The 11,646-nt window shown below is 33.8% G+C and overlaps 1 protein-coding gene across 1 annotated transcript; it reads right to left on the reverse strand.

Moving 5' to 3' along the window:
• Positions 1-2,021: 2,021 nt before the first annotated feature.
• Positions 2,022-5,273, reverse strand: LOC107720737 (C-type natriuretic peptide 4-like). The gene is made up of 3 exons (XM_016528562.1): positions 5,095-5,273; positions 3,698-3,996; positions 2,022-2,180 (listed from the first exon to the last, which is right to left on the reverse strand). Coding segments are annotated over exons 1-3 (393 nt in total). The 5' UTR covers positions 5,188-5,273; the 3' UTR covers positions 2,022-2,179.
• Between the last annotated feature and the right edge of the window lie 6,373 nt (positions 5,274-11,646).

The following is an 11,646-nucleotide window of genomic DNA, read 5'->3' on the forward strand; positions in this document are numbered from 1 at the left end:
GTGAAGTAAGGTGTAACAAATAAGAAATTATACCTTAATAAGGCGCCGCTTTTGTCCAGTGAATGAATTTGACAACTCTGGCCTATGAGACAATGCAAGTACGCTACTAACACAATTAAGACAAAGACAAGACGTAAGAGAACACATGTTTTTCGGGTCTTATACTCGTAGTCTGTAAACCCCTGTAAACAGAGCATGTAAGATGTTCATTCTGAAATCTGACTCATCTCATCCATGCCTTCAGTTCTCCCATCTTCTCCTCTTATGCAACGAGGAATCTTTTACAGGAGATTATCAGCGGCCACAAGATGGCATTATTGCATTTTAAACGGCAGTTGAAGCATGTTGAAGGTGCAGCTCTGTAGCAGTGACCGCCTGCAGGCTATTAGGGGTACTGCAACTTCCGACCAAACAAGCATTTCTTCATATTCTGTACTATTATTCTTAGGTGGAAAGTTTAGTCTTTATTTTATTTTTTAATCTTTCATTTAGTTTTCCCCAGGTCATGTTTTCTGGATATGGTTTATTTGTTTTCTGCATGGTTTTGGACAAAAATGTTGAAGTCATGATGAATATAAATACAATCTAATTCATTTTAATTATTTTCAAATTTATAATATATATTTTTAAATAATCAATTTGATATATACACTACAGTTCAAAAACATTAGGGTCAGTAAGTTTTTTTTTTTTTAAAGAAATTAATACTTTTTATTCACCAAAGATGTATTCAATTAATGAATCCTGCTCCCACTATTTGGATTTTAAATGGCCAGGGTGTAAAAATGATCCAGTGTTGATCATATAATTACAAAAATAAATAGTTTTTATATCAGTATATATAGCTATTTATATAGTTTCTGTGTGCTTTAAGTCTGAACAAGCTGTTGTTCTCCCAGTTTCTCTGGTAAGTTCAATGGTCATATATCGTGTTTCTTGTAATTTGTTTAACTGGAGTGAAGTTATCTGTCACAGGGTCTCTTCTTTTGCAATATATATATATAGACCCAAATGAGCCAGCGTGAGTCATTGAAAATCGGCTTTCAAGGACAAAACACCGTTTTTTCTTCCCTGTGTAATTCTCCTTTAAAAGCACTCTATAAATATATACAGCACTAATTCATTGTAATAAATCTGCTGTTTTGCCCACTTAGTGGGTCAAACTTAATGTTCTTGGACTCCTTTTTGCCATTTCAGTTCAAATTCTGCTTAAATGCTTGCCTAATGTTTGAGAGATTCATCTGAACAGACTGCTCTCTCATGTCCCCGCTTATTCATTACAGCAGGTTTATTAATGAAATATTCAGTATAGAGACCGCAGGCTTTTTTACTCACTCGCTTTTCTAAGAGAAAATCTCTCTTTTTTTGTCCCGATTTCGAAGTAGAAATATCCAAAAATCCTCAAAACAAGATATATTTGCTGTATTTATTTCTAAAGAGAATTTATTTTATTTATTGTTCTCAGAGAATACACGTTGAATTAAGTAAATTGTAAAAACAAATATCGCTTGATATAATGCAGAAAGAAATATGTTGTATTGTTTTGCACAATTACACAATAGTGATAAATTTATCTTGTTTTATGGATGTTTTGTTATTTTTACTGAAAGTTTATTATTTAAGTCAAATAATATTATTTTAGTTTAATACTGAAGTCAAAAATATTGATTATATATATATAAATAATTCATTTTCATCATAATTTGCACAAAATTAAATTGTAAAAACGTAAAAAACTTTCGTGATCCGTTTTATTTTTTTGCATTTGTGCATTTTTAATGATTTTTAAAACATTTACAACTATTAGAGACAGAATAGTTACAAACAGAATTGACCTGCAGTTTGCATTCATTTCAAAATGTTACATAAATAAACTCATATTTATAAATATCTCTTTTATAAACATATAAATAGTTTTTAAAACATAAATACATTTATGCGAGAATGAAATACATGAATGTACAGCAGTAGCAACAATATACAGCTTTTTGTCATCCGCCATGTGTTTCTTTTATTTTGTACATATATGTCATCTAATTATTTTATTTCATTTGTACGCTTCATTGTCCCCACAGATGCTTCTCGTAGTGGCTTCGTACCATGAGTCCGATTCTCTAGGTTTTTCCTCAGACGAGGAGCAAGTCTGTTCTGTCCAAAATCGATGGCGTCCGTGATTCGCTCTGAAAAAGAGGACATGTAGTCAGATGGATGTAGACACGCGTCGCGTCAGATTCTTTGACGACAGTCCTGCATCACACAGTCAAACACTCTTCTCATCAGTTTGGCACTCAAACGAAATCTGTCTGCTCCGTAGTTTGTTCTCCAGGACACTTACACACTCCAGACCTATTAAACCCACTGCAGAGGTCAAATCAAGTTTAACACAATGAAGCTCCCTGCAATCATACAACACCTGTTATAATCTCATGTGAAGCCTTTTGCATCAAGAAACTCAGTTATAATCGGGAATTTAGTGAGTGTTTAACATGTCACATGATAAATGTCATATACATAGGGGCACAAAAAAGGTCATATGCAACACACACACACACACAAACACACACAATTTTATACATATTAAAAATAAATAAATGCAATGCATTTGTTTGAATGAAATTTCCAAAAAAGTATACCTACAAATATCTAAGATTTAGATAGATAGATAGATAGATGATAGATAGATAGATAGATAGATAGATGATAGATAGATAGATAGATAGATAGATGATAGATAGATAGATAGATAGATAGATAGATAGATGATAGATAGATAGATAGATAGATAGATAGATAGATAGATAGATAGATGATAGATAGATAGATAGAAAGATAGATAGATAGATAGATAGATAGATGATAGATAGATAGATAGAAAGATAGATAGATAGATAGATAGATAGATGATAGATAGATAGATAGAAAGATAGATAGATAGATAGATAGATAGATGATAGATAGATAGATAGATAGAAAGAGTATATATGTATATGTGTATGTATATATTTATCAGTCTGGCGAGTAAACAAAAAAATTTACTAGCCAATGGCGATTCAATTGCCAAGGTGTTCGTAGAGGGCTGGATAGATAGATAGATGATAGATAGATAGAGTATATCTACAAATATCAATTTTGACTATACAGACACTTCAAAAATTATATATATATATACAAATATAATAATAAAGATTTAGATTGCTACAGAAACAATATATGTGATAATTCAATAATATAAACACAAATATATATAAAATATATTAATTTAATAAAATTAATTTACATTTTTTCAGATTAGCCTAATTACCCTCAAATTTAGATACCCCTCAAAAATAATATTTACATATATTTACATTATATATAATAATTAATTTTATATTAACATTAGTTTAAAAATTTGTGCTTTTTTATTTTTTAGAAACTAATTGTAATTTCCAAAGAATTTACCCACAAAGAAAAGAAAAAATCATGATTTAGATCTCTACAGATACTCAATAAATAAATAAATAAATTTAGATTCAGATCTCTACAAATACTATATATATATATATACACACACATAAATAAATGTAATTAAATGTCATTAATATGAATAAAAATAACATTTAATTAATTAAATTAAAATTAATAAAAAAAATACATGCAATTTCTAAAAACTGTATATCTACACATATCTAAGACTGAGATCTCTGCAGACACTCACCAGGAGAGATTATTTGCAGATGGGTAAAGAGAGGGTTGACAGCCCATCCCGCTCATGGTTCCTATCCTGTCCATCTTGTGTCCGAAGCATCCGCTCCTGGCCGTCGTTCCTCCCTTCTTAGATCCAGCTTTGTGTCTGCGTGAGCCGGGCTGCTCGTTCAGGATCCGAGCCCAGGGGCCCTTGGCCCGAGTGTCCATGCGCAGGTCCCGGAGCAGACGAACTCGGTTCTCCATCCTCCTCTGGCTCTCATCGGACGCCAGGAACTCAGACAGCTCCTCTCCCAACAGCATCCGCAGGGACTGAGGGATACATGGATGCAGCACTTCAGAAACACTCTCAGAAAAACAGCTCTCAGAACTCAAAATGCACTATTACTACTCAAGTTCTCAATTTCACTTGCTAAACATCCAGTTTTTTGTCTATATATATATATATGTTCACTGTAAAAATCTCAACTGTTACCTAAAAGATCTGTTACCTGATCTGACTCTTAAAATGAGATTTTATAGATTTGAGGTTTTATTAATATTAAACAAGATTTCTGACTTGAATAAACTAGTTTCCACGTGTTTAGTTTACCTGACAAAACAGCACGATCCAATCTGAGCTCATAAACTCTTCCACAAAGTCTCATTTCAGCATAAAATGGTTCTTCAGCTTCTAAATTAATCTATTAATATCAATAAAGACCTGTTAAGGAAGCCGTTTGTAAATGTTAAAGTGTAACGCCTGACTCACTTCTTCAGTAACAGGCTCGGAAAGTCCTCCGGTCCTACTACTTTATTTCTATTTATAGTGTATTAGTTTTATGTCACAGTGTATCTGTTATTGCTATATATAGGAGATTTCTGGAATTTTTATTTATGTTTAATATACGTAAACGTTTAGAGAGAGCTCTAATTTATTCATTCATGTTTTATATAAGTAGCTAAACCATACGCAACGCGTCTGAAAAACGCGTTTTTTTATGTACTTATTTGAGAACGAGAACCTGTTGAAATATAAGCCTCAACAATGAATGACTCAAAAGTTTTGCTCCAGAAGTCTTGCGTCCGGACAAGTGTCCGAGTCTCCTGGAGCTCCTGCGCTTTAACGATGCTCTCAAATCGCGTTTGCATGATGAGGAGGAGGAGAAGGACATACAGATGAATAGCAAAAAAAGTCCATTTTGAACTTGAGATGATGTTTGTTTATTTACACACTCGTAGTTTCACGCATACATTGCGCGCAACCGCATATCCGAGCTTTTGCGCATCTTTCACCCAAGTTAAAATGACCTTATATTAACTTTTACATATCAAACTGTGCATCATATATACTTTTGACTTTGTTTCAGCCTACTATGTATTACACAAACTGTACAATTTGTTGCATAAATGTCTAAGTTTCAAGCTCACCCTCTGTTCTGCCTGCGTTAGTGGTTTTGTCTCCGTGCTGACTGATAGAAGAGTCAGAATAAGTCCACAAGCCACCAAATGCGAGATGATCATCGTGATGCTGCTTCAGTGCGCTGGATGTCAGAGGAGAAGGGCAGTTGTTTAAATACGTTTTACGGAGAGAACGCGACCACGACCCTTCATTTACTCCCAGAGGTGTCGAGCTCAACTCTTTCTCAGCGCAGTTTCGGCTCAGGGTTTTATAGCCGATTTTGCCAGTTTCTCCGTTGGGTGGCTGCGTCATAGGTTACCGTTCATTATATCAATGACCTATACCGAGTTTTTGTAACTGATCAGAGGATGTTTATGCTGGATGTTCAGTTTAGTCATCGTTTGCAGTGACCACTTAAGTATAGGTGGGAAAAGAACAAGCACAAGCGAAATCATTCATGATAACCATCACCGGACAGGATTTAGTTGGAGAAGTAAAATGAGTAAAATTTTGTTTTAATGCCATATGCAAAATCCTGGAAGTCGTGTTACATTTAAAAAAATGTAAAAAATAAAAACTAAGCAAAAGCAAGAATTATTTTATTTGCATATTGACATTATACACATATATTAAATGAAAACATTTAATGTAAATACGTTGTGAAAATAATTATCAAATAAATAAAACACTTTTTAAAAATTACATTACATTACATAGGCCTATGCTATGTGTATCTGACACTAAAATGTCAGCTGGAGCTAAAAAATAAAACATATTCATCAATAAAATACTGCATATATGCGAGCAAAGATAAAGGCAGAAGTGAGAATCACTTTCTCTGCTCTACACTTTCTGAGTCGTGACACTGTGTGGCAGTATATGCTGATTGAAATGCTTTCAGCAGCCTGCGCACCAGTCCATCAGCTTTCAGTCTGCAGAGATATAGGATAATCATTTACAAATGAGGATTTTAAAATCAGTACTCATTCTCTTGCTGTAGCTGCAGTGCTGTGAATGAATGCTCAGTTATAATTACACTTCAGGATACTTCAAGATGAATGGGTTCTCAAGTTTGGGAGACGTTGTCACACTGGCCCAACAATAAAAATACAAAAAATCTTGCTAAGTTCGCTTTTTTGCGATCTCTCTTTTTCGGAATTGTTTTCATTTTTAAATGTAGCTGAAAGAAATTAAATCATGCGCAAATGATGATGCATTTATGATGCATGATGCATACTGCAATTTATACAGGATCATTCCCCTTCCAGATTGTTCACTTTAGTAGCAAGAAAACGTACTCATTGCCTGATATTTAATTTTTACTGGCAATAAATCTCATTTGTGACTACATTTTCAAAAGCTACAGCTAACTGTGCAGCTCACTAGGGGTCCCTGATGTTAAGCTGTTGCATGCTGAATGAAAATGTACTTCAAACATACATTTACAAAGATCTGATTTCAAACCATCTTTAAAGGAACAGTTCACCCAAAAATGTAAATTAGCTGAAAATGTATTCATCTTCAAGCCATCCGAGATGTAGGTGAGTTTGTTTCTTCACCAGGTTTGTAGAAATGTAGCATTGCATCAGTGTCTCAGCAATGGATGCTCTGCAGTGAATGGGTGCCGTCAGAATGAGAGTCCAAACAGCTGATAAAAACATCACAATAATCCACAGCACTCCAGTCCATCAGTTAATGTCTTGTGAAGTGAAAAGCTGCGTGTTTGTAAGAAAATAAATCCATCATTAAGACGTTTTAACTTTATAATGCTGCTGCTGGCTAAAATATTTAATACTTAAGTCCATAATCCATAATAATGCTTCCTCCAGTGAAAAAGTCCATCTCTTGTTGTCTCTCACATCAAAATCCACCCACATATTTGTTTAGAGCTGTTTTGGCTTGTAAACAGTGCTTGATCTGCGCAGATTTCTCTCCTGATTCAGACCAGATGACTTTTTCACTGGAGGAAACATTATGAATTATGAACTCGTATTTTAGCTGGAAGCTAATTTTTAAAGTTAAAAACGTCTTAATGATGGATGTGTTTCTTACAAATAAGCATATTTTGGCTTCACAAGACATTAACTGGTGGACTGGAGTTTACTTGTGGATTATTGTGATGTTTTTATCAGCTGTTTGGACTCTCATTCTGACGGCACCCATTCACTGCAGAGCATCCATTGCTGAGACACTGATGCAATGCTACATTTCTCCAAATCTGATGAAGAAACAAACTCATCTTGGATGGCCTAGCTGAAGGTGCGTACATTTTCAGCAAGTTTTCATTTTTAGGCGAACTATTCCTTTAAAACAAATGTGGTTCTGAGTGCTCAGACTGCAAAAAATGAAATGATTTGGATACTTTGTATTTAGTACCAGCAGTACCAAGTTTACTTTTTGGAAACTTGGTACCACTTGAGTCAGCGATGGAGCACGTCCTCTTCAGGAATATGTGAAACAGGTCCAGAACACACAAGGTGCCAGACAACCATGGTAGCATTCAGCCAGGCGGTCTCAAATGAATAATTTTAGGGAATCTATACGGGGTCCACATACACCCCATTAATCCTGATGCTATGATTCCTCAATGCCTAAAATGTGGTGTTCATGAATGTGAACACAGGTCACTTGTCATTTAAGAGACCCTTTTTATCCAAAGTGACATTCAGTGCACTGATCGCTGGGATAAAGTGTAAATGAAGGGAAAAATAGCCATAGACAAATCTGCAGTTTACAGGTCACAATGAATACCTCATGAATATTTAATGAGGCCGGCACAGAGGTGTTCATGATTGGTTGTCTTATTTTTAAATAAGTCTCAAATCTGTTTGTTTATTTATTTATTGACAGTATTGGCCAATCAGCATCGATGATTGCAACTATCCATTTTATATTAGCAGTTACTGTTATAAAATGGAAAGGGAACAAAATATGACTTTTAAGTACATGATCGTTTCCACTAAAATTTGTGACCTTTCAAAAAGCCACTGCCTTATCTGTAATACAATTTCCCAGATGTGAAAGGCAGTATAAAGGTTTTCTGCAGTCTTAAAATGGAAACACAAGATAGTTGGTGGTCGTATTTAACAAAAGGAAATCATGCGGATCACAGATTTTATGTTTAACTGTCACAATGTGGAAAAAAGCAGCTCTCTTCCTCAATTCTGTAAAAGTCCTATCAAGCCTGACTGCTCACTTTTTCCTCCATGATTATTATACCTAACATTACAACATTACATTTAGAATATAAAATCGAATGAAATATATATAAAAAAATTATTTGTAGTTTTTTTTCTGATGACGTAAACCATATATATGTGCATAAAATGTAATAAAAAAATAATAACTGATAATAAATAAATGATAATAAATGGTCATGATCAGTGTTATTTTAGTAAAATTGAAATACACTATTATAGTTTTCATTAAAAGTTTGAATTAGTTTTTATATTTTCAGTTTTCATTTTAATTTTAGATATTTTTATTACCTTTATAGTGTGATTTTGCCATTTCTATTAATTATTAGTTTTTTATTTTTAATGATTTTTTGAATGATTTTTTTCATATTTATTTCAGTTTTGGTTTTAGTTATTTCAGTACATCAAGATAAACTAAATGAAAATGAGAAATGTTTCTTGGCAACTGCTGAAATGAAATTAAAGTTTAAGTTTTATTTTTAATATTTTATTTCAGCCAACATTTATATAGCACTTTTATTTCTATCAGCAAAAATGTTTTTTTATGGTTTTAGTTTTATTTAACTATACTATCCCTGCCATAATAATAATAATAATAATAATAATAATAATAATAATAACAATAATCCTTCATAAGCTGAGAGATAAACTGACCTACTAGATAGTTGTATTCAACCCCTTTCTTCTCTGTATTTGTGTGTACTTTTTTTTTTTCTTTTTAAACCAACTTTAAAACTTCTAATGCGATTTCCTGCTCAAGACGAATCGCTTTTGTAGGCCGCTTTGGATAAAAGCATCAGTAAATGTAAATGTCTTCAAGGACACGACTTGCACTCAGAAAGATTGTGGCCATTACTCTTGCTTATGTAGCTTTTTCAGAGCATTGTGGTTGAGTCTGTCGGTCTGTCTGCAGAATTTTCTTGAATGGCCGTTCGGAGAGATCCGGGAGGTCTGTAATACCTGGAGAAAGCCATCCATTAGCATTCCCATTCAGTAGCAGTTGCCTGGCCATAAACGCAGAGGGAAATGATGTCATGTCGGTGCTGATTGGCTGATGGCACCGCAAGAATGTGCACAGTCACAAGTCATTCACTACTGAGCAGCCTGAGCTGTGACGTCAGTGGCAGTGGTCAGGGAAACCTATCCATTTCATGCTTTGAAGAGCGCTGGCTAAACATCTACTATAATATAATAACATATTTATGATTTATATGTTGCTTGGTACATTTTTAATTCATAAAATACACATATGCTTTTGAATGGTCGTCAATGGAGAAAGATGCTTTTTGACAGCAGATGAGTTGATGTTATAAGTATCTAGGCCATTCATGTTGCAAATTAAGGTAGGTAACATTCAAAGAGAAAGCAAAGATATATTATTTCACTACAAGAGTAACGGAGGTTTGGTGCAGCTGTTAAAGAAACTGTCTGGTTACTGAAAGCTTAGAGGTTCAAACATGCAAGAGTCAATGGATTTGGTTGTTTATTTGTACACTTTCTAAGACCCAGATTTTTAATCATAAACTGAAAATCCTTCATAAAACAGGCTATGTAAACTATGAAAAAGCTAAACAAAAAGTTAAAAAAAAAAAAGTTAAAAAAACCCAAATATTAACATTGTTAAAAAACATAAACCATTTCAATATTTATTGTGTGAAAATAATTTACATTTGTTTTTGTGTGTGTAAAATAATCGATTTATCCATCATATCCATCACAACCAACAATTTTTACACTAATATTTTTTTTCTTCATAAATTAGTGTACTTGGTTTCCATTGTCAATGAAGTGCATGTTTGAGATATCTGAAATAGGAGACAAAGAAAATAAAGAGAAATCAAGATACATTTTACATGTGAATTTTATACCAAATATTTTCCAAAAACAAATGGAAAATTAATACCAAAGCTGTAATAAAAAAAATTAAAAAAAATGCAAAAACATGTAAAGGACATTGTGTAGTTGTTTATATTTAGGTACATTGTATTTAGGTAAATGCTATCTACGACATAAGCCTTACTGAGACTTAAGGTAAAACTATCCTGTTGTGCCATAATTTCAACTAAAATCAACAATTTTGACCCTAATAAATATTTGATTTTTCATGTATGAGACAAAGAAAATCAAACTTGTGTCACTAGTGAACAGATTTTTTTCCCCAATATGCATCAACTCCAAAGCTTTAATTTAATCAAATTATGTAAAAAATGTAACATATATAAAATAACATTGCGTAACTGTTTATATTTAGGATACACCAAATGCTAGCTATGAAATTAGCCTTAGCAATACTTGAGGCATGGTCACATTTACCTTATGTCACTAAATGGACCTTGTTTCTGTGTTTCCCTGTTTTCCCGCTTAGTTCCCTGACCTAGTTTCCTGTTTGTGTCTTTATTAGTTAATAATCCTCACCTGTCTATCCCTCATTAGTCACCCTACTTAAGTTTTACCCCATTTTATTTTCAGTTTTTGTTTTCTGTTATGATGGACTACTTTGCCGCTGTCCACCTGCTCCGCCTGGGAACCACACGCAGGAGGGACATTCGGAGGGATTCCTGTCAGCTGAGGAGATTACAAAGATTAACTGAGAGTTATCTGCTTTTGCCAAAAAAAAAAAAAAAAGATTTTTGGAGTTATTTGTTTTTGCTAAAAAACAAACTTTTAATATATAAAAAAACATACTTTCAATTAACTTTAATTTTGTAAGTTACCTGTATTTTTTGAGTTATTATTACTTAATCAAAACAAACAGTTTTTCTGTTTTGCAAATGAACTCATCATTTATGTTTTGGTTTAAAAGCAGCAGTTCTGTTCTTTCTTAAAAAAAAAAAAAACGCTGACAGGGAAAGAGTTAAACAATCTACACTGAACAAAATTATAAACGCAACACTTTTGTTTTTGCCCCCATTTTTCATGAGCTGAACTCAAAGATCTAAGACTTTTTCTATGTACACAAAAGGCCTATTTCTCTCAAATATTGTTCACAAATCTGTCTAAATCTGTTAGTGAGCACTTCTCCTTTGCCGAGATAATCCATCCACCTCACAGGTGTGGCATATCAAGATGCTGATTAGACAGCATGGTTATTGCACAGGTGTGCCTTAGGCTGGCCACAATAAAAGGCCACTCTAAAATGTGTAGTTTTACTGTATTGGGGGGTCCGGGGGGCGTCCGAAAACCAGTCAGTAACTGGTGTGACCACCGTTTGCCTCACGCAGTGCAACACATCTCCTTCGTATAGAGTTGATCAGGTTGTTGATTGTGGCCTGTGGAATGTTCAATGTCTGTTTGAAGTTGCTGGATATTGGCAGGAACTGGAACACGCTGTCGTATACGCCGATCCAGAGCATCCCAAACATGCTCAATGGGTGACATGTCCGG

This window comes from Sinocyclocheilus rhinocerous, unplaced genomic scaffold, assembly GCF_001515625.1.
Source record: "Sinocyclocheilus rhinocerous isolate Xijiao unplaced genomic scaffold, SAMN03320098_v1.1 scaffold5898, whole genome shotgun sequence".
Taxonomy (NCBI): domain Eukaryota; kingdom Metazoa; phylum Chordata; class Actinopteri; order Cypriniformes; family Cyprinidae; genus Sinocyclocheilus; species Sinocyclocheilus rhinocerous.

Excerpts from the sequence above, each read along its gene's own strand:
- LOC107720737 (XM_016528562.1), bottom strand. The coding sequence starts at position 5,187 with ATGATCATCTCGCATTTGGTGGCTTGTGGACTTATTCTGACTCTTCTA. Across the intron at positions 3,997-5,094 it reads TAACGCAGGCAGAACAGAGG|TCCCTGCGGATGCTGTTGGG; the intron begins GTGAGCTTGAAA and ends TGTATCCCTCAG.